The following is a 27,351-nucleotide window of genomic DNA, read 5'->3' on the forward strand; positions in this document are numbered from 1 at the left end:
TATTGATTTGATTTGTGCCTTGGATTTAACTAGATTGGACTTCGTAGCCTTCAATGAGCATTTTTTCCTGATTTATCCGTAATGTTCGACACGGATCTCCTGTCGTCGTACTTTTTCTGTTAATGTCTCTTAAGTAGATTCTTCAGCCAGTTAATTTTAGTCGACTTGTATTATGGTGTTGATTTTGACTCCAATATATTTGATAGAGTACAATACGAAATTTTTTTTTTGAAAATAAAATTGATTATTAAAGATTAATTGAAAACCGCATCGGCACTTACAAACAATACAATCTGGAACTTCCTCTAATCAATATTGATTAGACCTCGTTTGTTTCACTGATTCGAGTTTAGAATTTGAGTTGAGATGTGATTTTATGTGAGAGCTTTTTACTGTAGCAAAAAAGTTATATGTGACTGTTTGTGAGAGCTTTTTACTATAGTAAAATTCGAATTTTAAATTCGAAAAAGTTAGATGTGAAATGGAAATGAAAACGTTTTCAATCTCAGACAGAAATCATTTTTAAAAATGCGTTTGGTAGTTTTATCAAGAGATTGTTTTCAATATAAAAAAACTCATTAATGTTTCTCTCTCTGCTTGAGAGAGGAGAAAACGAAAACAAAAAATAAAAAATGACTAATTTTTCTTTCATTTTACACTAAACTAAAAAATTATTTTCATTTCCGTTTTTTGTCTTTAATTGTGTCAAACGCCGTTTTAAAATCTTTTTCATTTTTTCTTTTTCAAAAAACGTAAAAAACAAAAAAAGAACGATTTCAAACACGGCAAAAACTTCATACAATAAATAGTAAAGAAAACTAATTATTGAAAAGTGAAAATTAAGGTTTAGTTATGTATATTTGAAATAGAAATAGTTTATAATTTGAGAATATGATATGTTGGGAGTGTGGAGAGAAAAAAAAAACTCTTTTTTTAATTTTCTTTTTGTAATAAAATTTAATTATATAATTAAATTTATTGTCTTTTTTGTCATTTTATTTATGAGCCTTTTTATAATAAGAAATTTTTAATTGAGAAAGATGTGAAGAATAAAAAGAGCGGTGTGAATAGAACCACTAATTATAAAATTGATATCAAATCTTCTAAATTTAAGAGATATATTAGTTTAAGAATAAATATTAATGAAATCAAGATTACTAATGAAAATCTCATATATATATATATATATATGTATGTATATATAATTAATGGGAAAAAAAAAGTATACACGGATGGAACAGAACATCAACATTAGTGTTTACAAACTGTTTTGACACTTTTTCTAGTTGCCGCGAAGTAAAAGTGAAAAACAAAAGAAGTGTCGGAGACTGGGAGTATCTGATGCTTTTCGATCCAAAGTAAGAGGAAAGAAAGAAAGAGACTTGTAATTCACTGTTAATACATTTTAAATTTAAAGTGGGACCCACCAAAGGAGGAGTGGGGGCACATTTACGAAACCAGCTGGCCTGCCTTCCTTCCGTTTTCATCATCCTCTTCCTCTTCTTCTTCTTCTTCTTCATATTCTATCATAATCATTGAAATCTTCTCTCCCAAGATCTGATCTTTTCCTTTTTCTCTTTTCCTTTCCTCTCCTTTCCCTCTATACAAACAAACTACAAAGAGAGAGAGAAAGACAAGTGAGAAGAAAGAGAAAGAGAAGGGTCAACCCGCAAGTGGCTCTGCACTTCCTTCCTTCCACCACTCTCTCTCTCTCTCTCTAAATAATAAATCTTTTTGTTTGGTTTTGTGGAGAAACATATAAGAAAAAGAAAAAAAGAAAAAGCGGTTCATTTGTGAAGAAGTTTGCACAAGCTTCCTTGAGATCTGCCACTTTGTAAGCAAGGTTTCTTCGTCTTTTTCTTCTTCTTTCCTCTTTTTCCCTCTCTCTCTCTCTTTCTTTGGACCCCTCAACTTGTTCTTGGGGTGCGTGTACGGTTTGTTTTCTCGTTTTTCTTTTCTGGGTAAGAGAAAAAAAATCTGTTTTTCTTTCATACAGTGATAATGGGTCACGGATTTTGTTTGAAAATTAGCCCTCTCTAGAATCTGCGTGTTTCTCTACTTTGATTTTTGAAGCTGCCCATTTGCTCCATTTCCTTCTTTTTGCTGAGACATTGTAGAGAGATGACTAAAGTTGTAAACTTTATTTGTATAGCGGTCGAAAAACCTTTGTGAAGTTTGGAAATACATGTATTTGGTTGAATTAAGGCAGATTTTTCGGTTTTACTGAGAATCAATCCAATGTAGTGCATAAGATTTGTAGTTTTCACAGAGATTACAAGCATCTGAAAATGTTTGTTCATGTTTTGTGCCATAAACCCTTTCTCAGATTGTTGCTCTATTTTCCCTTGTTGAAATGTTTATTGAAAAGGTCAATTATTATGTTATTTTGATGGTTAAATTCTGTATTTTGAATTACTCAGAAGGATCTAAGTAAGGGAATGATAAGAAGATGGGAAGGAAAGGAAATTGGTTTTCTAATGTGAAGAAAGCTCTCAGTCCTGATTCCAAGGAGAAGAGAGAAGAGGTCAGTGTGAAATTTTGTTTCTTTTTCAAACAATGTGGGTTTTTTTTTTTTTTTTTTTTGGTTTGGTGAATGACTTTATTATGGAACCTTTTTTTTTTTTTTTTTTTGGTAATGTCATTCTTTAGAAATCAAGTAAGTCTAAGAAGAAATGGTTTGGGAAGCAAAAACACCACTCGGATTCTGATGCTGCCCCGGCAGAATCCGTCACATTGCCTCCTCTTCCTCCGCAAGAAGAGGTGAAGTTGACCAATGTGGAGGTTGAACAGCACAACCACGAGAATCCCGTTGCGGTTGCGTTGACTGCGGTGCCCAAGCCTGCGGTCATTGCTCCTCAGGCTGCGCCAGAGGTTGCCCAACCCCCTCGAGTTTCTCGGTTTGTCGGGAAATCAGGGGAAGAAGCAGCCGCCATCAAGATTCAAACGGCCTTCCGAGGATACCTAGTATGACATTTCCCCAGAGAATCATCATGTTACTTTGTGGACCTCTTATTTATTTAATTTTGTTAATTGTATGTTTATAAGAACAAAAGGAAATAGGAACGCTTTTGGTGGTGGTGGCTGTGATGACTTTGTGTTGTAAAACTTTTCAGGCAAGAAGGGCGTTGCGCGCTTTAAGAGGGTTGGTGAGGCTGAAGTTACTGATGGAGGGGTCCGTTGTGAAACGTCAAGGCGCAAATACCCTCAAGTGCATGCAGACTCTTGCTCGGGTGCAGTCGCAGATTCGTTCGAGGAGGATCAGGATGTTAGAGGAGAACCAGGCTCTCCAGAGACAACTCTTGCAGAAACACGCGAAAGAGCTCGAGAACTTGCGGGTCTCTTTCTTTCTCTTGTTCGCTTATTTATCTATATGGATTTCGCTAATAATTGGAGCAATACAATTTATAGTCTATTCTGTTGGTCTGGCAGCCAGTTATCTTTATAAGTTAAACCACCAAGTATTAACTTTTAAAAAAATATATATATTTTTTTGCTCAAAGCGATGGTAAAATCTGTTGAATTTGATTTTGGATTGCAATTTTCTGATTCAGCCCTTGTTAATTAATAGCTATAACTATGCTACACCAAAATAAAGTCTCCTAGGCAGTGTCAAATATCTGGTCAAGTTATATACATATATATATATATATATATATATATTGGCATGACACTAACATTGCTTTTTCAAAAATGTAACAGCTTGGGGAGGAATGGGATGATAGTATACAGTCCAAGGAACAAATTGAAGCAAGCCTGCTTAGCAAATATGAAGCAACTATGAGGAGAGAAAGAGCATTGGCTTATGCATTCTCTCATCAGGTATTCCTTCTACTCTTTAACATCTTACATGAATGAGCACTCTTAAAGATTAGAAGGCGAAAAAAGAGAAAAAAGAAAAAATGAAAGAGAAGAAAAAAATTCAATGAATTAGTACCAAATTACCAATGGTGACTAGGCCCTGTGCATATGGAACACTGGTGAGCAATTAAGACATTCATGGTGGTTGTTATGTTCTGAAGCTATTCAATAATCATGAAATCTTTTGGTTTTTTTGAAGCTTTAGAGTGACCATTTTTTACTCCGTCGAATTCCCTTCATAAATACTATTACTAGTATTCTGTTTGGTAGGAAGAAGAGAGGTAGACAAGATGAAAAATAACAATAATTGGAAGCATAATGTAATTTATGTTGTTGGTATGATAGGAACGAAAGAATAATGAATGATTTGGACAATTACTATTTTACCTGTTTATTTGTGATATTTTAGTTGAAAAACTTCTTTTTATCTTTGGATGGATTAAAATTTGTGGGGTTTTGTGGGGTCCGCCCGCATGTGCTTTTATCGTTTTATTTTTCCTGTTCATTCACTTTTCTTTCCTACCAAACAACCCAACAACCCGTTCCTCCATTTTCTTTCCCCTCACTTTTTCACTCCTACCAAACATAGTGTTATGGTTACATTTCACATTATGGACAATGATGAAGACAAATGCTAAATGCTTACTATTTATTAAACCTAAGAAACTAATAAATTATGATTTTGTGTTCCTTGTATATGAATTTACCATGTTGCAAAATTCTGAGTTTAAGATTTGGATTATTGTTATAGCAAACTTTGAAGAATTCTTCAAGATCTGTGAATCCAATGTTCATGGACCCGAGGAACCCCACCTGGGGCTGGAGCTGGCTGGAGAGGTGGATGGCTGCCAGGCCATGGGAGAGTCGTGGTGCGACGGATAAAGATTCAAACAACGACAGCTCGTCAGTGAAGAGCCGCAGCATGTCTGGTGGGGAAATCAACAAATCATACGCCCGCTATCTTCTCAACTCCGAAAAGCTTTCTTCCCCAACAGGCAGTCAAAAGCCAAGCAATTCCGTCTTCCAGTCACCTTCCACTCCTACGAAGCCGATCTCTTCCACGCCATCTAAGAAAGTGAAGTCGGCAAGCCCGAGGGTGGGCAGGGTGCCGGATGACGACACTAGAAGCATGGCCAGCCTGCAGTCAGAGAGGTTCCGGAGGCACAGCGTTGGCGGGGCAACGGCAAGAGATGACGAGAGCCTTGCCAGCTCTCCTTCGCTTCCGAGTTACATGGTACCAACTGAGTCTGCAAGGGCCAAGTCCAGGATGCAGAGCCCGTTCGGAGCAGAGAAAAATGGGACGCCGGAGAAGGGACCCGTGGAGTCTGCAAAGAAAAGGTTGTCGTTCCCGCCCTCCCCTGCCAAGGCACGGCGGCATTCGGGCCCGCCAAAGGTGGACACCAGTTCTGTAGCTTCTGTTACAGAAAACAGTGAGAGCAATGGCATTGGTGGTTGATGATAGCAATCAACAAAAGAAGGGATTTTCACGGCTTCACAAAGGGAAAGGAAACAGAAATAAAAGGCTTATATTCATTTTGTGAATCATATGATTTATTTTAATTTATTAATTCCAAGTGTTGGGGTGGTGAGGGTAAAATTAGTGTTTAGGGGCTGTTGGGATTTCTTTTATATGTGTTTCATATTTGTTTATTTATATATCTGTCTTATTTATGTTTCATACGGTCTTTGCCTTTTCCAATAACATTTGTTACCAATGTCAGAACTAAGAACCCTTTTTATGCCACTTGAATGTATTATTATTAACACTTAGAAAATGTTTCATTTCTTGCTGCTAAATCTGTTGCTCTCCTATATTGTTTGCATATCAGTGTGAAAAATGGGAATATACGACACCACCTAAATCCTTCCCCCTGCCCAAGGGCGCTTCTGTTCATCCAAGTCGGAATGTTGTGGGTCCCACAGGCCCTCTAATTCCAAGTCATCCCGACTCGAGATGAATATCATTTTACTGTGTTGAAACCCCTGAACACATTTATTCAGTTCGCGGATTCGAGTTTTCAATTCGATCTGCGATGTAATTTTATGTGACTTTTTATTGTAGTAAAAAAAGTTAGATGTTACTTTTTATGAGAGCTTTTAACTGTAACAAAATTAAAATTAAAAACTCAAATTGGTGAAATGAACGTTGAATTTCGTACCAATAGAAATGTTTGTTATTGTTTTTCCCACAATGCGTCTAACAATAAGGTTTTTTTTTAGTATTTTCTCACAAATGTGTCTAAAGTTTGACACTTTATAATTTCACTTTTAAGATCCCATATCGTCGATGGAATGTAGCGTTTGACTTGTGATGGTGTGAATGAAAATTGGGGTTTTTTTTTTTTTTTTTTTTTTGTTCGAGTGGAATTAGAACATGTTCTTTGCTTAATGAATTTCAGAAGACCAGAAGAAACTGATCCCAAACTTTTGCCCTCTTAAAACTTTGCCTTCACAAATGTGTATAAAGTTTGACATTAGGCCTTGTTCATTTTGCGGATTTGAGTTTTCAATTCGAGCTGAGATGTGACATTTTCTGAGAGCTTTTTACTGTAGTAGAAAAAAAATTAGATGTGACATTTTCTGTGAGCTTTTTACTGTAAAAACCTAAAATTAAAAACTCGAATCGGTGAAATAAACGAGGCCAATTTCACTTTTAAGATAATGTATTATTGATAGAATATAGCGTTTGATTTGTGATGGTGTGAATGAAAATTAGGGGGTTTTTTTTTTTGTTTGAGTGGAATTAGATCATGCTCTTTTCTTAATGAATTTCAAAAGACCAGAAGGAACTGATCCCAAATTTTTGCCCTCTTAGAACTTTGCCTTCAAAATTATTTTTAATTTTGTTAGGCACTAATCACCCTGTCAAATTAACTTCACAATTAGACGCTTGTGATCGCAAAGATAATTTTAAATTCTCAAATCATTATTTAAATTAATTTAATCAATAACTTTAAGCTCTTTTTTATTCTCAATTAGGCTTCAATTAATTTACTTGATTGCCGTCCATTAATTGGCTCCATTGCCGGTTCCATTACAATCATCAGAATCATATATATTAAAATTAAAAAATGTGCGGTTAAGTTTGCAAAAGTCAAACAAAAAAATAAAACAAAAAAAAAATAAAACCTAGACCCCATTTAATAAAATAAATAAATCTACATCTATCTACGTATATAAAAGTCATATATTATCAATAGAGCTTAATAGTACTGCTATTTCAAAAATTAAAAATAATATTTCAAACTAAAATATCCTTAAAATATACGTGCATGTTTCAAAGCGTAGAAGTGTCGCTGCCAGCATGCCCTCTTGGGCGTGCATTACAACTAGTAAATAAAATGAACGTGGTGTTTGGAATGGTTTCTATTTTTATTTTTTACCTTTTTAAGAAAGAAAAAATAAAAATATTTTTAAAATGAGGTTTGGTAAAATAAAGATAAAAAATAAAAAATAAATTAAATTTTTAATTTAGTGTAAAATAAAAAATAATTTTTAATCGTTTTTTTTTTCTCAAGAAAAAAAAAGAAAAAAAAAGACATTATTAAATTTTTTTACACTAAAAATAATCTCTTAATAAAATTATTAAATACATTTTTAAAAATAATTTATATTTAAAATTAAAAAAATTGTATTTTTACTTTTTCACTTATTTTAACCAAATTCTCCTATTGGTTTTAACATGTCATTGAAGAAGCTAGGCTTATGTGAGCTCTGTTTCAATGGCGACTCCTGATAACAATAGAGTTCCTCAAGATCAAAAGAAACGCAGTTTGGAGGCATTAGAGCGAAGATTCGCATCTGCCAAAGCTGAACTTGCTCTGCACCAGAAGAAGCAGACCGCTATTACCTCCAGCCAAGAAGATGGAAAACACTCCAATTCCACTGATTCGTCAGTTAAAGGTTTTCCCTTTTTTCCTTATTCCAATTTCTTTCCCATTGGAAAAAAAAATCATTTTTGTGTCGAATTAATGGGATAATCCAGAAATTTGGATGCTCTTAGACGTAATGTGAGTGAAATTTTGTCAAAAGCTTGAATTTTTTTGAAGCAATTTCTGGTTTGAATGGAAATCCCTAACCCTAGTTCGTATTGCGTCTTAAATTTTCATGTTCGGATATTAGTTTTATGCCTTTTTTGGGGGGTTTTAATCCCAGGCTTATATAATCTAATTGGTTCTCCTATCTGTTGTAGGGAATTTCACTTTCTCAGGCTATTTTGCTTTAGAAGGTACTGTTTTTAGTTCTCTGTGTATTTCTGCTTTTTCTAGTTAATTGATGAAAAAAGTAAGTCCTGTAAGTAATAAAAAGGCATATAAATTTCATTTGTGATGTAAAAGAGAAAACTTTGATTTTATTTATTTAAAAAAAGAGAGATGACTTTGAGTGTTCTATATGCAGATGTTGACAAAAATGATCCAACGTACTCAAACCTTTCTCAATCAGTTCATGAGAATTTATTGACGACCAATGTCCGGGTTTTTTCTTTTTTTTTTTTTTTTTTTTTTGAATAAAACTGTTGAAATTTCTGTGATTTAGAATGTACAGTTAAAAGGGTTTGGTTATTGTAGATTTTTATAGTTTTTTCTTGGCTTGACATGATTTGCTTTGTGTGAGATGTTAGATTTCTGGTAGAAGAGAAAGCAAAGTTGATAAGATTTTGCATAATCTTCTTCAAAACGGCGATTCAGCTCAGAAGTACATGCAAGGATCGAGAAGCAAAAAGATTGACAATGTGATCCTGCTGGATAATTATGTTCAAGGACGGAGAATGCCTACCGGTTCTCGACTCAGGGCTTTGCAAATCCATTCGAAACGTTCGAAAAAGCACATGTCAATGAAGCAACATAAAAAGCATGGATCATTGGATTTGCCTCGAGAGCTCCATAAGTGAGTCTAATATGCCAATATTTGATCATTGATTGTGTTTGGCACTGCTTTTTTTCTATCCCAAGTTTTAGTCTAGGTTTTGTTTTCTTTTTTTTATTATTATTTTTTATTTATTAATAGAGCATGGAAGGATAAATCAGGTAAATAATAACCAACTTTTTGATTCATCTGCCCTTTTAGTGTTTCTTCCCCTTAATCCTTGCTAAGTTGTGTATGGATTACAGATATGAAAACTTCAAACCAATGCATGAGATGTGGAAAGATTACATGACCCAGCTTCTTAAAGTTTGTGGGTGAGACGATTTTCTTTGCTGGTTTGCAGTGAGTTGGTTTTTACACTGTTCACCTTTAGTTCTTCTTTCGAGAAGGCTTCGTGTTTTTTTTTTTAAGTTTATGAATAGTTGCTTTTGAATCCTATTATAATTTGTAATGGTAGTTTTGTTCAACCTTGCAGAAAAAATCAGATCGCTCAATGTCTTATGGAAGCAGATCTACATGGTGCTATTATTTTAGGTAATGGTCCTATTATAATTTGTAATGGTAGTTTTGCAGTGAGTTGGTCTTTCCTTGTATTGTTATATATTTTTTAACCATATCTCGGGAAATTGGGACTAATGGTCTTTCCTTGTATTGTTATATATTTTTTAACCATATCTCGGGAAATTTAATAGCTATATTTGTTATGAGACGATTCTCATGCATAGCTATGTCCACCATTCCTCTAATTGGATGTAAACAGTCTAAACCATAACATTGCAGAATATAATTTGCTTAATGTAATCCAAACTTTTGCGTTGTTCTTCCTTATTATTGTTTCAAACTTACTTTACTCTTTGTTGTCAGTTGTTGAGTGTAAAATAACTTCTTTCACTGGGGTGAGTGGTATCGTGATTCGTGAAACTGCAGAGACATTTGGGATTATCACTCAAGACGATAAATTCCGAGGTAATTTATTTGTTATCTTGTTCAGAGTTGAAACAATTTATGATTTTATCAGATCTTTAGTGCATCTGCTTGAATAGTCCCTGAACAAGCCTTGCTAAATTTTGTATTTGGTTTTAGCACTCGCATTTCTTACCCTCTGAACTTATTTTAAAAAATTAGATGATGAGTAATATTCTGGAGGGTTGTTTGCAGTTGTCCCCAAAAAGTTTTCCGTCTTTGTGTTCCAAGTCGATTGCTGGAAGGTTACACTGCAAGGAGACAAACTCACTTCAAGAGATACTCCGCTGATGCGCCAATTTTGAACTCGCAGAAGAAATCAGATAAGCGCATTAATTTCTGTAGTGGATGATTCTTCATTAGGCTAATCTTTGGTGGTAGTGATGTTTTTATTCTCTCTTTGGTCTGGTCTAGGAAGTTGTTTTAACAAAGCTTCCTCATAAACTGAAGCCTCTAACATAGCACGTGTTTTTAATCTTGTAACAATTCAAGTTTTTTCATAAAGTTGTGGCATCTTTTAACTTGGCATAGATGTTTATACGGTTCCCAAATACGGTTATATGGCCTTTTTGGATCTTGCAAAAGCTACTAGAATGAATTTGTATAACAGCAAAGTCCTTACTTTCCAACACATCACTCGGAGTAAATTTGCATGACTACATCGATTTCTTGTATAATGATGCATTTGGATTTGGGATCTTATGTTTGGTATCTTTGTAATTGCTTGATATACTAAAGAAATCGTGATAGATTTTTTTACGATGCAATACTCTCCATTAATTGAAACTTGCACACAAAGTCTGATGAAACTTGATATATGATATGATTTTTACCGAAGAAAAAACACGTTGTTTATAAAATTTTAATCTGTTGTGAAGTTATATTGTCTACAATTATGATCACATCATAGATTTCTACTATGAGTTGAAGACTGAAGCTATAATAAAGAAATAGCAAAACAATCTGCCCATATTAGAAAGAACTTCTAAAGAGAGATCTCTTTTGTACTATAAAAAACAATAATAAAAAGTAGTATAGCTTGTTTAAAGCTTAGTTATACCCAACTTTTCCCAAGTTGTTCCACTTCTTAGAGCACTGCTATTCATTACATCACTAAAACGTGTAGTAGCACTGCAATATGATAGTTCTAATATACCAATTTACCTACAATGACTGCATCACCAATAGTGATAACTAACAGTTTTGTTCCTTCTTTTATTTACTCTCTAGACACTAGTATGTGACCACAAAGCATGAAAGCACTGCCCTCGGATCCAAAACAAATAGCTCTTCCCCTCCATTGGATTGATTCCCAGATGATCCAATCGCTACAGAATCAAAGCTGCCTTCTTCTCCATCCATTAGCCCACGTTGGTCACAACGGCCAACCCGACCGGCAATAACCCGACCGGCAATAACCCGACACACTACAATGGCTTTCCTTGCACAAACCCCATTTGCAATCACCTTCTCATGAGCCTCCCAACTCTTCTCAAAGAATGAAACTGATCCATCTTCAGTGGAGAAATTTGAGGCCAAAATTCTACAGACTCCACAACCTTCCTTCTCGCAGACGTCGGACGATAATCCATTCGAGGTCGCCCCTAAAGAACAAGAAATAGTTGCACCATGGAACTGCAATATCTCATTCCCATCAACCGCCAACCTCTCATTGAAACCGCTAGTACCATTTGAGTATTTGAGTTCTAATTTGTGCCTGTACTGTTCAAACATGAAGATAGTCCGTACAGTGTGACTCACTCTAAAAACCTTCTTGATTTTGAGGCTTCTTTTGTCAAGCCACCCTGAGCGGATTATGGTTTCAATGGTACCAAATAAAGGGTCTCCTTTAAAGATTTCTGAGACCTTATTACTAACAAGTCCTTGAGAGAAATTGTTGGTAGAGGAAAAACTAGAATTGGGTTTGAGTTTTTCCTTGGATTGGAAGGGAATTTGTTCTGCATTTGGGTTTAAGGCTTTTGGTAGATTAGATGGTTTTGGTTTTGGTTTTGGCTTTGGTTTTGGCTTTGGCTTGTGTCGCTTAGGGGATTTTGTGTCGCTCTGTCCAGGACTGAAACACTTTATGGTTGTCCGAGGATGACATACCAAGAGAGCGATAGTTGCTGCTATTATGCACTTTTCTGCCATAGAATTTCTTTGAGGGAGAGAAGGAGAAAAGGAAAACGTACTATTGAATGTGTATTGATTTAAAAAACAAAAGAAACACGACCACTTTTGTTACTCAATCTTCGGCAATTAACTTTAATGCAATTCATACAAAATGGGATGTTTTTCTCTGTTAATTGTCAATGCTTAAATTATGGAAAGTATGTAATTGTGGAAACTAATATGATTGTATTAATGGTCAGAATCATATCCCATAATAAATCCAAGCCTTCTCTTGACTCGTGACGTGTGAAACCGGCCCAAGTTTTGGTTGACAAATTCCTCGTTCATTTCACCAATTTCAGTTTTGCTACAGTTAAAAACTCTCACAAAAAGTCACATTTAACTTTTCTGTTACAGTAAAAAACTCTCACATAAAATCACATCTCAACTCGAATTAAAAACTTGAATTTGCGAATTGAAGGAGGCCTGTTCAAACCTTTTCGGCATTTTAGAGAAAGGTGTATGGATCTTAATTTTTTCTTTTCTTAACAAAAAATGTAACAAAATTATATTATTTAAGAGTAAATGGTAAAAATCTAGACTCGTGCACGTTTAAGAGTAATTACAGTAATTTTCTCTTACTAGTATGTTGAAATATAGCAAAATAATCTAGAAGATTTTACGAATAGTAAAAATTAAGATAATAAAAGTAGTAACTATGTGAATTCATATCGACATTTGAAAAAAAAAATGAAAGGGAAAATGGCAATCGGCAAAGCTGTTGCAGTTTTGTTAGAGTATCTTTTAGGATAAATATTAACATTATTTCAAGTAAATATTGAGATATTAAAAAACAAGGAGAAACATCTTCTCCAAAAGGGGAAAAAAAAAAGACGAAGAAAAAGCAATAAAACTGAAAAAATATATATATTTATAAACAATCAATGTTAAGAGAGTTTTTCAAAATCCACGTTAAAGAAAGCAATTTAAAAAAGACAAATAAACACTAATTTTTGAAAAAGGTGGTGGGTGTCTAATGAATTTTTTTTTTTTTTAATAAAAAATACTATTGTCCTTAAGAGTAATTTTATTAATGGGTAATTTAATAATAAAGCATTTTATTAAAAAGGAATGTGAAAAGTAGAATAGATTGTGTCAATAGACGCGCCCTTTGTCATATCATTTATTAGATTTTATTTTTTAAAGTATGAAAAAATCAAGTAAAAAGCATTTAAAATTTTTTAAATGACGTGACATGATTTGGTTGTTTAGACATTATTTTAAAATTCAAAATTAAACATGTAATTTAAGTTTGTACTGCATAATGGTAGTGTAAATATTAAGAGAGTGCTCATAGATTTAAACAGAAAATTTAACTGAAATTTAAACTTTTATAAAAGGAAAGCACTCTAATAAAAAAAGTTGAATTGTAACTTAAATTTATGAAAAGAAACTGACCGAATATCATTAAAATAATTATTACTGTATAATTTTTGCTATTCCTAATATATCTAAGATCAAAAAGTTATATTTCAACTCTACACTTATAAATTTGATATGCAGTGTGGTTTTTACTTTTTTTTTTTTGTTACTATTTTTTCTTTAACAAAAATAAACAAACTTGAATTCTGTTCAAATGGTCCAACTCATAATATCACTCTAGAGTTACAAAGACGAAGAGGAAATTCATTTGATTGCTTCAACAGGTTTATCTATAAAATGCAACGAGTAAATGTATGGATTAAGGGATCATACATAAAATATATAAATTTAATGTGGATTTAGAATCTAAAATCTGAATGTACGAAATTCGAACATCCAAAAATATACAAGAAATATAGTTTTATATAATAAAAAAAGAAGTAGTATATATATATATATATATTGATAAATATCTCGTTATAAATTTACACGTCAATTTTAAGATCTACTAATTATGATATAAGTTTTTTACATAATCACGTATTTCAATCTCTAATTGATTAAAATTCTAGTGGCTAACTAGCAAACATTTTTTTACAGAATTCAAATAATTTATCCAATTTTAGTATGTAAAATAGTGTCTAATCAATTAGATTGTGTCAATCATTAAAAAAATTTAAAATATCCTTTTTACTAACTTTTCCTTAATTTAATATTTAGATATTAGATGTCAATTAAGATAAAAAAAAATTGGAAAGCAAATTTAAGTCTCTTTTAAGAAGAACCACAAATTGTTAAAGGAGCTTTTACGTGTAAATTTTGGAATTAACTGCATGTCACGTGTATGATTTGCACACAACTTGGCCATTCAATCCTGCATGAAACCAGCTAATTTGCGTCAAACTAGATGCATTATTTTCTCATCTCACCAAGCTCCCAAATTGAAAAGCTTAATATCACATCCAAATTGGCCATTTCCACATTTTACCTCTGCAAGTGAAAAAAATTTGATCTCAAAATGGGCTCCGAGACATTCATAGAAGTGTTACTTGCTATCCTTCTTCCACCGGTGGGTGTGTTCCTCCGTTATGGCTGCGGGGTAACGACTCTTGACTCCTCTAATATTCGTACTGAATTGAACTATCAGATTTTCATCAAGTTATATTTTATTTGTAGGTCTCATTAGTTCTTTGATTTAAGTTTTCAATTTGAACTTAAATATAATTTTTTTATGAAAATTTTTTACTGTAGTAGAAAAAATTAAATGTGTAACAAATTAAAATTAAAAATTCAAATCGAATAACTGAATGATACCATAATTTTTTTTATTTTAGATTTGAAATTAAAGTGGCATAAAATTCTAAAAATATAAAATACTGGGAAGGGTACTTTTTCCGTACCCTACCCCATCTATTTTATTTTTTATTTTTTAATATTTTATAATTTTCACCAATGAGCGTGTGTTTCATGACATATTATTGGGTCATTTTCAAAATTTGCAGGTGGAGTTTTGGATTTGTTTGTTGCTGACCCTGCTGGGCTACATTCCAGGAATTATATATGCCGTTTATGTATTAGTTAGATGATTAGGTTTGATTTTGAATCAAATTCTGATGTTTAGTGCTAATTAATATTTTTAAATATTTAATTTATTCTGTTTTGTGCGATAGTGACGCATGTATTTGAAGATTCTATATATGTCCTTTTAATGTATCTGATTTGATGATTGTATTTTCCTTGTCATTTTTAAGACTATCAGTGTCCGTTTTTCTGTCAGTTTCTCATCCAACCTATGAATAATTGAAAATCCTTTTTAGCCATTTGACTTATTCTTCAACTTATAATAAAAGCATCCATTCCACAGTCCAATAATTGATTTGAAAATGTATATATATGGCTAGCTGATCAGGCCAATGATTTGAATATTTGTTCTTCTCTAACTAATTTTCTAGGCCTGTTTGTGCATTGAAGAATTAGGAGAATATTTTGAATTTATTGGTATTTTGTACGGTTTTGGACCGTGACATTACATAAAATATGCAATTTCACAATACTTGATGAAAATATGCCGGTCTTTAAACTACAATATTCGAACATCAATAAATAAGGATAGAATTGATATCCTTACATCAATCATTTAGGTTCCGTTCATTTCACCGATTTAAGTTTAGAATTCGAATTTTGTTACAGTAAAAAATTCTTAAAAACACTTACATCTAACTTTTTTGCTACAATAAAAAACTCTCACATAAAGTCTTATCTCAACTCAAATTTAAAACTCTAATCAGCGAACTAAACAAGCCCTTAAACTTTTAAGATATTTGTTTAAGAAAGAGCATATATGTGTAAAGAACAATGTTATAATGGATCAACCGGTGGTGTTCAATACCATCTTGAGTATTACTATTCATATTCATTAATAGAAAGTGGATCCGCACCAATTTTCATGTGTAAATGCTCACTAATGATTCATGAATAAAGATATAACTCTGAAAGAAGGTTTATAGACATGAACAAAGGGTGCGTTTGGAACTCGTTCTAAAATGATTTTATTTTTTGTATGAAAATAGAAATGAAAATGTTTTCAATCTCAGACATAAATCATTTTTAAAAATGCGTTTGGTAGTTTTTTCAAGAGATTATTTTCAGTATAAAAAAATCCATTAATGTCTCTCTCTCTCTACTCAAGAGAAGAGAAAACAGAAATAAAAAATAAAAAATGACTAAAAGTCATTTTTTATTTCTCTCCCATTTTACACTAAACTAAAAAATATTTATGTTTTTTATTTTTAATTGTATCAAACGCCGTTTCTCTTCCATTTTTATTTTTTTCTTGAAAAACTTAAAAAATAAAAACGAAAACAACTTCAAACAAGCTTCTAATATTTTTTTCTAAGCTATTTGATGATATAAACGTGCAAGTCTGTAAAATTATGTGGTGGGCAATCATATCTGATGTTTCACAGAAGTCCTTAAAAATAATAAGCAGCAGGGCATGGATGACAGAAAATGATTGCAATATCGGTGCATTATTTAACTTCTCCTTGGTCAATATTTAATGATACGGGGGTCCTCCATTTGCTAGGCTCTGCCTGTCTCTACATATATTATGCCTGCCCCATACGGTATTACAAATGGACAATGATGGACCTGTTTAATTTGTCGATTTGAATTTTTAATTTGAGTTGAGATGTGTTTTTATGTGAGAGTTTTTTACTGTAATAAAAAAGTTAGATGTGACTGTTTCTGAGAACTTTTTACTGCAGTAAAACTCAAATTCTAAACTTGAATCGGTGAAATGAACGAAGAGGAAAAATAAATAACATGCAAAATAAAATAAAATTTGGTGACAGGGCACTTAGAAAAATAGTACTTTATTAGTATTGTGTAGCTTTGGATCGCCAATTAGATTATATTAAAACAAAACTATATCTTTTTTTATCATCATATCGAAGAATTATCGCTGAAATAAACAGAGAAAAAAAAAAGTGTCCTAAATTAGTAAAGATGATTCTCTATCAGTAGGGTGTAGAAAAATAATTCTAAACTTTTAAAGAATTATTATGCTTCATTGATTTTACATAGCGTCTATGATATGATCTGACGGATAAAAAATGATCCAAAATCTTTCATGAGTTCTGCACTTCTAATGTCAAAAAATGTGCAATGCAAGGCTGCAATTCAATTTCAAGCAAAGCTTGATTTCCCAATGGCATGATTTTGGAGACAAAAAGATTCCCTTTGGCCTTGAGACCTTTGTCTTGTTTATTCTAAGGGGAAAAAATGGCTAAGATTGGCTGTAATGGCCAAGCTGTTTCTGGGCCATAGATGTGGAAAAAAACAAACTGAGATTCTTGTAAACTGCTCAACAAACCAAAGGAAGAAAATCAAACAAAAAAAAATTTTGCATGCAAATTTCAGCAATCAGTTAGTGCTAATGTGTGGCCCCCACTCCAAACATATCACAATTGTTTGTAATATGTTGTTTGCTTCTCTTAGTTGCTTTTCCTTTTGGGAAAATGACATTAAAATATTTATAGGCCGTTTTAGAATAATAACGCTTGTTGCTTACATTACAAACAAAGCAAAAGGGTTTTAAAACATACGAAAAGAAATATATCTTTTTCTTTTTTTTTGGGGGGGACACTTAATTGTTTTCTTTTTATTTTTATTTTTCATTCTTGGATTTGTCGAGAAAGCAAAAGGAAGGGAACAAGAACAGTTATTTACTTTATTGTTGTGCAAGACATATATATTCCTCTACAATAATTCTGCTCAAACGAAATCATTTTTTCTTTCATCTGTTTTTAACATTTTAGAGACCTCGTGAATTTAAGCTGAGAAGATATGCGAATCTCCTCAAACAATGCCGTGTATTACCATCGATGGTTATCACCGTTGAGTTTTCTTATGTTATTGGAATCAATAACTAGAATAAATAATCATAATTATTTCTTTTTTTTTAATGAATTAATATATTTTACGAGCGAATATTGACAGTTTATTTAGTCGGAGAGAGATGAGAAAAAAGAGAAGGGTGGATAGAGGGAAGGACATAGATGGATAATGATGACCTTCCCCGGACTCACAAAATCTAATCACTTGTGTTTGGTAGATTGATTCAGAATCAGTATTTATTTGCAGTGATTTTGAATCATGATTCTGAATTAGTGTTTAGTTTGGATGATTCTGAATCATGATTTGAACCCAAAATTATGAATCATTGTTCTAATTCTAAAATCATGATTAGAATCACTCTGATTTAAATCCTCGTACCAAACGCACCTTTCATTAGAAAAAATAGAATCAATAAATCCATCAATAAGAGCTATAAAAGAACTATTTATTAGATAAATAATTATTCAACTCTCGTGTCATTTTTCTCTTTCTCTTATGAAATAACTTTAAGAATTATTATAATTCTCTTTGATATATTTACTTCCTTCCCAATCTATCCATTCTTCTTATTCGCCTTCGTCCTACCAAACAGAGGAGTCTAAAACCCTGTTTGGTTGGAGAAAAAAATAAAAAGATATTAAAGACATATAATCAAATGAAATCCTCCACTCTAACTGAACAACTGTAGGTTTTAAAGTCCTGCTAATCCTCTCACGCCACTCCTTACTCTTTTCCTTCGGTTTCCTCTTCTACCAAACGAGCTCTAAGAGTCGCATATGATTAATAGACTATCGACACGATAATTTTATACAATATATTCCAACACGTTGAAATACCAAAATATATCCTACTGAGGGAACTATTGGATGTCTTTGAATCCATGGTCCCTTGGGAAAAAAAAAGGGACCAATATGGCTCACAAACGCCCACGCCTATAGTGACTAACACAACTATACTTGAGGCTTATAAAGGCTTAGCACGTGCTATATGTGCCATGGTTAAAATCTTGACCGTGACATGCATTTATATATTATGATTTATGCATATGTACCGTTACAAACAAACAAAAAAATCGTTGGGTGCGTTTAAAACTCGTTCTAAAATGATTTTATTTTTTGTATAAAAAAGAAAATAAAAATGTTTTCAATCTCATACAGAAATTATTTTTAAAAATGCGTTTGGTAATTTTATCAAGAGATTATTTTCAGTATAAAAAAATCCATTAATATCTCTATCTCTTTCTCTCTGCTAGAGAGAGGAGAAAACGAAAATAAAAAATGAAAAAAGTCGTTTTTCATTTCTCTCTCATTTTACACTAAATTAAAAAATTATTTTTATTTTTATTTTTTATCTTTATTGCACCAAATACCGTTTTAAAAACGTTTTTATTTTTTTTTCTTAAAAAACGTAAAAAATAAAAACAGAATCAATTCTAAGCATGGTCATTATAACAAAGAAAAAAATGGTTACATTGACCCGTGCTTAAGTTCTAAAAGTCGTTGGAAATAGAATCCAAGCAAAACTTGGGGATCAACAAAATCTGGATCTCTCTGAAATTCCATTGAAAAACCAAGGATAGAAAATGATAATTATAACATTTAAATAAATAAATAAAAAAGTAACATCGTTTACTGTAAGCCAGTAGAGACGAGCTATATGGGGTAAGTTTGAAGCATGCTTGATTCACCGAATCAACTTAGAACGCGGTTAAAATAACAAGCTGTTAGGCTTGTTTTTAAATTGTTTTGTGATCCAACTTGTTTTTAAGTAATTGAGTACCAATTTTTTTTCTTCCATATGTTTGGCAAATAATATTATTCCAACCAAACAAGCTTCATCACGGGGCCTTATACTTAGTTATAAAATGATTTTGATCTAAAACCTATATATAATCATACGTATGATATAATTCTTTTAATAGTATTGAGTTGAGAATTTGAGGCCCGTTTGTTTTATATACTCAAACTTAAATGTTTAGTTCGATGATTCGAGTTTTAAATTCGAGTTAAGATGTGACTTTATGTGAGAACTTTTTACTAATAAAAAATTATATGTGACTGTTTCTGATAACTTTTACTGTAGTAAAACTCGAATCGGTGAAATGAACATGGTCATAATGTTTTTCTCCTATAAAAATTTGAACTTCAAATGTCAGAATTAAGAATCATAGTTTGATTATACATTTCAAACGGACCCTGAGTTAAAAAGTGAATTTATTATGTGAGAGAAAAAGTTATAATAAAAACAATTAAATTAAAATTTTTGTGATAAAAAATTGTAAAAAAATTTGAGTTGTGATTTAAATTAACAAAATGAAGGGATATTTCGCAGTTTAAATTTGTTTTGGGAAGTCTAATATGATGATTTGACAAAAAGGGATTCACGCATTAATTTGATTTAGAGGATAAGCCAAAAAGAAGGTCATAGTCAAATTGACGATAGCCAACAGAAAGTCGTTATTGGTGGTTAAAAACACAGTGATCATGACAATTTATTTATCAATTCATCCAAAGAAACCATGAGTTGTTAAGGGATTAGCAAGTAGTTTTTATTAGATTACCCAATTATTATGAGCCCGTTTGGTTGGAGGATTCGTTATCTGATTTGAATCATGGTTCATAATTCGTTACAGTATTTTTTCTCATAAAAAATACACGTAAATTGAAAATAATTCTAATCTCATAGTTCTAATCCATGAACCAAACGGACTCGTCGTTTTTAACCTCAAATTCCATCTAACTGTTGGATTTTCATTAAACGGATAAACCTTATAAACAAAATGACATAATACACTCAATAAACTGAATAATTTCTCCGTAAAATCTAAAGAAAAGTTGACGTTACAGGACTATGCTGTACAAATAAAAATATTTATTAATGCTCTAACACATAATTCTTTAAAACTCGTTAACAATTAAATACATACATAAAAAAGTTAAAATATTTCTATGATCACAAGATATCTAATTTGTTGTTATACATGTCTAAATATAAAATCATATAAAAATCATACCTCAAAATGATAGCTTTCATTTAAAAAAGCAAAAACTAACATTTTGCTTTCAAACAATTTTTAGGTGGAAATATTTTTCTTTCAATTGCACAATTTAAAATGAAAACTCGTTTAGATTGAAAAGCACATTTGTTTAAAAGTTTGTTGGGATCGGACAAACAGTGGGCAGTGAGTTTGTTACACTTTCCCATAAAATTTTACGCAGCTCGTAGATTGTCGTGTGTGAGAGTTTTTTTTTTTTTTTTTTTCATTAGTAAAATGAATGAGACGCAAATTATTATTAATATTGTTCTCGTGTATGAACTATGATGAGAGAGAAAAAAGAAAGTAGGGTTATATCTATGTGGAATTTTTACGGTAGTAATTGTTTATTTTCCATGTTGATAAAAAATGTTGTTTTAGTCGTTAAAAATGGTGTTCTTTTTTACTCTTTTTAAGAATCACATTGTCGCTTATTAAGAAAGTTTGAAAACGATAGAGTTAATGACTAAAAGATAAATGTTAAGTCCCAACTTTAAGGTACGTTTAATTGCAGTGACAGAATAATAATGAGAATGATAATAAAAATAGTAATAGAATGAAATTATAATGTGTTGTAACATAAACTGATTTTTTAATTTGGTTAGAGTTGTGGAATTAATACTTGAATAAAGATTATGTTGTTTGGTTGACCACAAAATGGAATAGAATTAAACTATATTTTGACAAAAATACCCTTGACAACTAATCATCAATAATTTAATATTTTATTAATTAAAATAGTAAAAAATAATTTAATTATTAAAAAAACTTTTTATTTGAAAGATAAAATTTTAAAAATATATATATTTTAATGATTACAAAAATATTTGATTTTTTTATTTAAAAATAAAGTATCACTTATGTTTATTACGTATATATAATCTACTAACCGCTTATTTTGGACAAGACAAGACGTTAATAACTGAGCTTTTATTTTGTACTTGTGTTTGAATGCATTTCATATATGATCAATTTTGGCCATGATATGTATTGAGTAAACTAATCATTTTGACCCATGTTAATAGTAAAAATGAACTAATATATCATCTAAGTACGTATATACAAATATTTAAGTCATGCAAAGATACAACATAAATGCTCATCTAATCTCAAAATATAATCGAGCACCATAACTAGTAGATTCACCTGTATATAACATCCATCATCTATCAAGACAAGCAAAATCCTAATTAATATAATTTAACAAAGTTAAGTATAATCTTAATTAGGTAGTGCAATTCAATGTGACCATGAAATGAAACTACTCCTAAATATCACCAGCATGAAGTGCTCTAGCCCACTCATATCTTTTGTCATCAGGAATACTAAAAATATATGAAACTAAAGTATCATCTTTCATCATCACGCGAGCTACCTTATGACATTCCATTTGTGTTAATGGTTCTGATCCTTTACAGTTCATCTCTAAACTGACAATATTTTCTCGTCATGTCTTCACTAATTGTACGACTTAAACGTGCATACGCCTTTTCAAAAACACTAGTAAGTACACCGTTCATTTCGCTAATTCGAGTTTAGAATTTAAGTTTTGCTACAGTAAAAGGTTCTCACAAACAGTCACATTTAACTTTTTTGATTCAAGTTTAGAATTTGAGTTTTGCTACAGTAAAAGGTTCTCACAAACAGTCACATTTAACTTTTTTACTACAGTAAAAAGCTCTCACATAAAATTACATCTCAACTCGAATTAAAAATTTAAATCAGCGAACTAAACAGGATGACTCCTTAATAGCTTTATAAGCCTCAACATTATTTGTATTCTTCTTTTTTAGACCCTCTAGTCTTTTTGCCCATTAAACTCTTTAAATTTTGTGGAGAAAAGACACACGAGTATCATTAGCGATTTAATGGTGGTTAATTTTATAATTTTACATCTAAGGGCATTATTTTTAAAAAGGAAAACGTTCATTTTTTCCGTCGAGATTGTAACAATCATATGGAAAAGAGGACTAAGTTTGGAAAATTTATCGTCAAGTTAGGGACTAAAACATAGTTTGACTATAAATTTGGGATTGAAAATGGAATTTAACCCAAAATGGGAAAGAAAGGGAGCGCGTCCGTAAAGAAGAAGAGCGTTAAGCTACATTAGACGTTTTTGTCTCTCTCTCTCTAAAGTCTCTCGCTCTACTCCCACAACCACTGACAAAAACAAGACAGGTAAAGAGGAGAGAGAAAAAGAAAAACTCTCTCTCACTTGGGCAGTGAGCACAGGAAAAAAAAAAAAAAAATCAGCTTCATCAGAAACTTAACACTACCAAACCAAACACCCACAAAAACCACTTTTTTCCCTATGCTGAGACAACAGTAATACCCACTACCACTTCACTACTAAGTCCAAAAAGTAGGGTTTTTCAAGACCAAAGACCAAAGGGCCAATCTTCAGAGAGGAAGCTGAAACAGAGATTTATCCTCAACTGGGTATCATTTTCTTTCACTTTTTACTATCTTCTTACCTGGGTTTTTGGATTTTTCTCTCTCTTCTGAGAAATGGGTTTTGGTCTTTTGTTTTCGTTCAATGCGTTTTTTGAGTGTTCAGAGACTTCCCTCATCTGGGTTTTCTTCTAACTTTTGAGTCTTTGACAACCCAGTTCATATTTGCTCAAATGTGTTCCCTTTATGGGGAAAAATCTCATCTTTTTTTGTTAAATTATAACTTCTTTGGAACGAAAATATGGGTTTGTTGTTAGGGAGTTTCAAGGCGCTTATATTGCAGGGTTTTATGTTGTAAAGTGTTATTGGACAAAGGACAAAAATAGTTAGAGTTTGTTCATTTTTTTTTTCTCAAGTACTTTGTTTGACCAGAAAGATTACATTTTTCTTTTGTTTCTTCTTAAGCTCAAAGGGGTTTTTTTTTTTTTTTTTTTTTTTTTTTCATGTACTTGGCTGCTTCAGAACGGTGGTTTAAACTGGTGTGGCATTAGATCTAAACGTTTAGACGCTTAAGGCTCAACAAGTTTGAAGGCCCAAAATGTTTTCTTAACATGAGAACAAAAAGTGAAAACTTATCCTTTTCTCAGTTTTTCGTTTCAAGTTCATTGTCTGATTGTCTTAGGTTTTGATATTTTCAAATATTCCCTGATTTTCTTTTTATCTAATATAATAAATCAGTTGTTGGACTTAAATGCACATTAAATAATATCCATATTTTTCTTTTCTGTTGATTTTTGTCTGATCCTTGCTTTTAGTTTACCTAAAATAGTTGACTTAGAGAAATGGGGTCTTATTTGTGCTCTAGATAAATACATTGCACACTAATGTTTAGCCTTTTTTTTTTTGGGTTTCCTTTTCTTTTTTAATAATTGATGAAATGAAATTTTTTCCCTAAAAAAAATAATTGATGAAAATTGGCTCTTGTCATTACTAGTTCTCCTTGGCCCATCATGCTTTTAATTATATGTGTTTTTGGGGCATAGTAGAAGCACTGAAGTAAAAAGGAGGGCAAAAAGTAAAGGATCCGTTTAATAGTACCCAATGAATTATTTTGGTACAACATTTTTAATAATGCCGTTTATTTATTTATTTCTTTAATTTTTTTTTTTTGGGTTTAAATTTTTGGTGTTGTGGATTTGGTTGGTAGTAGTGGTGGTTGTTTCTGTGGAGTTTCTTTGAAGGGATGTGTGTGTTGTTTGTTTGTTAGGTTTTGGCACTCAAATACAGGTCTGAGGTGGCTCTCTTTAATGACCCATAAATTTGTTTATGTGTACATATATATGATATATATTCTCTTTTTCTGATTCTTTCTCAAGCCAAAATTTTTTTCTGAACATATTTGCAGGTCTTGTGGGTCAGGGCGTATTTTAAAGAGGACCTCATCAATCTTCGTACAATATATATTTTTTCACTGTGGGAGATTTAGAAGAAATGCAGACACCAAAATCAAAGTGAGTTTATTCGTTTTGTTAGTTAATTGCTTTTATTTTGTTATGTTTTAATTTCTCTACTATTTCTTTCTCCAATACTCTCCTTCTATATTTCTTTACTTGTTGAAAGGAATTAAAAAAAAAAAAAGAGCAGTTAACTGATATCTCCAACTGTTTTACTGAGTTATGAAAAATGTATTTGGTGATATTATCTGTAAATTGTTATGAAAAAGGTTTTTTTTTTTTTTTAAATTTTGTTTCTCTTGTATGATCAAATAGAGCAATGCCCATGTTCAGATCAGATTGCTTTGTTGCCTTACCTAAAAAAGATGCATATAGTAGTGAATATATATCTATAAATTTATACTATGTTTGATTTTTCCTGCTTTTTTTAGTTGTTATAATGAAGAAAAGTGAGAGATATGCCCTTAATTTTTTTCATATCATTCAAGCTGAAACTGATAGTTCTTTACATTCACTTTTAGCAATGTGTGTATGCTTGTTTTTATTAATTGCTTTCCCTCTGAATATGAAACACAGAGCTGGTTCTTTGGAAGTGCCTCAAAGGAAATCTCTAGCAACACCGCGAACTGCGCGCCAACTCAAGACGTCAGGATCAGATGCCGATTCGGTCTCATCTCCTAACAAGGCAACAAGGACTCCGAAATCTAGTCCCAAAGTCCTCGACCGTAAATCGCCCCGGAGTCCTGTATCTGAGGTATGTGACTTGATCATAACCTATGATTTTCAGAGCAAATTTCTTGACTTTTTGATGCGGAACAAGATGTAGATAAAAAGAAATTCAAACATGTTGTTTAGTTTGTAGTTTAAACCATAATTCAAAAGTTTTTGCTACAGGTTTTCTAACAAACATTCAAATTTCTGTTCAAACTTATGAGCCAATAGGTTAAAATAATTGTATTTGATGCAGACTTTGATTACTGATACTGAATTTTTTATCTAAATTCCCAAATTTCTGGCTTTTGATCTTCAAAAGAAGCAGAGGTCGAACAGAATTTCCGAATTAGAGTCGCTGCTCGCTCAACTCCAGGAGGATCTGAAGAAGGCGAAGGACCAACTGAACTCGGCGGAGTCATGGAAGAGACAAGCCCAGCAGGAGGCTGAAGAAGCCAAGAGCCAGATGCTGGCAATGTCCGCGAAACTTGAGGAGTCGCAGCAGCATCTGATGGAGCTATCTACGTCCGAGGATGACCGCATTCAGGAGCTCCGTAAGCTCTCCCAGGAGCGAGACAAGGCGTGGCAGTCCGAGCTCGAGGCTGTCCAGAAGCAGCATTCCATGGATTCCTCTGCTTTTGCTTCCGCCATGAATGAAATTCAGAAGCTCAAGGCGCAGCTGGAGAGGGTGGCTGATTCCGAGGCCAACCAGAGCAGGCATGTGGAGTCTGCGCATGCTGAGGTCGAGAATTTAAGGCTGGAGCTGTCCGAAACTCTCGATCTTGTGCAGAAGCTGAGGGTCGAACTCGGGGATTGCAAGGAATCTGAAGCTCGGGCCATGGAAGTAGTCAGCAAGACTCAGGCACAGTTGGAAGCCGCGAATTCGACCATAGAAATGCTGCGCAAAGACGGGATGAAATCAATGGAGTCTTTTAACTCCTTGTCTGCAGAGCTCGAGCAGTCGAAAACTCGAGTTAAGTCTTTGGAGGGTCTTGTGAGCAAACTCCAGGCGGAACTGATCAATGGCAGCAGCCAAAACCGCAGAGAAAGTGAAGAACTGAATGAGCTAAAATCTGAGCTTAGCTCCGCGAAATCAGAAGTTGCTCAGTTGAGATCGGCGCTAGACGCAGCGGAGATGCGTTATCAGGAAGAGTTTATCCGAAGCACATTGCAGATTAGAAATGCTTATGAACAGTTTGAGCGTACAAAGTCTGAGTCGGTGCAGAAAGAGGCTGAATTGGTAGCGGAATTGAAGCAAGCTAAGGGGAGTATCGAAGAGTTGAAAGCTAGATTAATGGATAAAGAAACCGAATTGCAGAGTATTTCAGAGGAAAACGAAGGATTGAGGTTGAAAATCGGGAAGAATCTGTTGGGGCAATGCGAGGAATCTGAACTCGCGGCGGGGTTGAAGAAGTCGGAGGCTGTTTTGGCCGAGCTGAAGGCCAGTTTGTTGGACAAGGAGACACAGTTGCAGAGTATAAGTGAAGAAAATGAGATGCTAAAGATGGAGATCAAGAGGAAGGAGAATGAGGCAAGTAGAGTTGATGAGGAAGCCGTTGAGGCAGCTAGGGCCGCTGAGAGAGAGGCTTTAATGAAGCTTGGATACGCAACGGAGGAGGCCAACAAGAACGGAAGGAGGGCTGCGCGGGTGACTGAGCAGCTAGATGCGGCGCAGGCTGCAAATTCGGAGATGGAAGCAGAGTTGAGAAGGTTAAAGGTCCAGTCGGATCAGTGGAGGAAGGTGAACAGTTCGAGCGTACAAAGTCTGAGTCGGTGCAGAAAGAGGCTGAATTGGTAGCGGAATTGAAGCAAGCAAAGGCGAGTATCGAAGAGTTGAAAGCTAGATTAATGGATAAAGAAACCGAATTGCAGAGTATTTCAGAGGAAAACGAAGGATTGAGGTTGAAAATCGGGAAGAATCTGTCGGGGCAATGCGAGGAATCTGAACTCGCGGCGGGGTTGAAGAAGTCGGAGGCTGTTTTGGCCGAGCTGAAGGCCAGTTTGTTGGACAAGGAGACACAGTTGCAGAGTATAAGTGAAGAAAATGAGATGCTAAAGATGGAGATCAAGAGGAAGGAGAATGAGGCAAGTAGAGTTAATGAGGAAGCCGTTGAGGCAGCTAGGGCCGCCGAGAGAGAGGCGTTA

The 27,351-nt window shown here is 33.1% G+C and overlaps 5 protein-coding genes across 8 annotated transcripts in view; 4 read left to right on the plus strand and 1 right to left on the minus strand.

The window, feature by feature from the left end:
• The first annotated feature begins 1,504 nt into the window (after positions 1–1,504).
• On the plus strand, positions 1,505–5,620 carry LOC21407182 (protein IQ-DOMAIN 1). Of its 4 annotated transcripts, none has more exons than XM_024172947.1 (6): positions 1,505–1,843; positions 2,421–2,524; positions 2,650–2,964; positions 3,114–3,335; positions 3,700–3,819; positions 4,610–5,620. In XM_024172947.1, the coding sequence occupies exons 2-6, from the start codon at positions 2,450–2,452 to the stop codon at positions 5,312–5,314; spliced, it is 1,437 nt and encodes a 478-aa protein (XP_024028715.1). In that variant the 5' UTR covers positions 1,505–1,843; positions 2,421–2,449; the 3' UTR covers positions 5,315–5,620. The 4 variants fall into 4 exon arrangements, with proteins under 4 accessions (XP_024028715.1, XP_010107587.1, XP_024028716.1 ...); XM_010109285.2 differs by having other exon boundaries at positions 1,505–1,834; XM_024172948.1 differs by lacking the exon at positions 1,505–1,843 and adding an exon at positions 1,883–1,961.
• A 1,944-nt stretch (positions 5,621–7,564) lies between these two features.
• On the plus strand, positions 7,565–10,540 carry LOC21407183 (ribonuclease P protein subunit p29). The gene is made up of 8 exons (XM_024172970.1): positions 7,565–7,761; positions 8,051–8,086; positions 8,257–8,327; positions 8,480–8,745; positions 8,970–9,038; positions 9,200–9,258; positions 9,589–9,690; positions 9,883–10,540. The coding sequence occupies exons 1-8, from the start codon at positions 7,581–7,583 to the stop codon at positions 9,990–9,992; spliced, it is 894 nt and encodes a 297-aa protein (XP_024028738.1). The 5' UTR covers positions 7,565–7,580; the 3' UTR covers positions 9,993–10,540.
• Positions 10,541–10,920: 380 nt separating this feature from the next.
• On the minus strand, positions 10,921–11,835 carry LOC21407184. The gene has a single exon (XM_010109287.1). The coding sequence runs from the start codon at positions 11,833–11,835 to the stop codon at positions 10,921–10,923; it is 915 nt and encodes a 304-aa protein (XP_010107589.1).
• Positions 11,836–14,236: 2,401 nt separating this feature from the next.
• Positions 14,237–14,804, plus strand: LOC112093791 (low temperature-induced protein lt101.2). The gene is made up of 2 exons (XM_024172981.1): positions 14,237–14,317; positions 14,721–14,804. The coding sequence occupies exons 1-2, from the start codon at positions 14,237–14,239 to the stop codon at positions 14,802–14,804; spliced, it is 165 nt and encodes a 54-aa protein (XP_024028749.1).
• A 7,931-nt stretch (positions 14,805–22,735) lies between these two features.
• The window catches only part of LOC21407185 (interactor of constitutive active ROPs 2, chloroplastic), a 5,343-nt gene continuing 727 nt past the window's right edge, over positions 22,736–27,351 (plus strand). The window contains exons 1-5 of the mRNA XM_010109288.2: positions 22,736–23,089; positions 24,447–24,552; positions 25,072–25,249; positions 25,529–26,947; positions 27,079–27,291. Coding sequence (XP_010107590.2) covers positions 24,533–24,552; positions 25,072–25,249; positions 25,529–26,947; positions 27,079–27,291 — 1,830 coding nt within the window. The 5' untranslated portion in view covers positions 22,736–23,089; positions 24,447–24,532. The remainder of the gene's footprint in view (positions 23,090–24,446; positions 24,553–25,071; positions 25,250–25,528; positions 26,948–27,078; positions 27,292–27,351) is intronic.

This window comes from Morus notabilis, unplaced genomic scaffold, assembly GCF_000414095.1.
Source record: "Morus notabilis unplaced genomic scaffold, ASM41409v2 Scaffold342, whole genome shotgun sequence".
Lineage (NCBI taxonomy): Eukaryota > Viridiplantae > Streptophyta > Magnoliopsida > Rosales > Moraceae > Morus > Morus notabilis.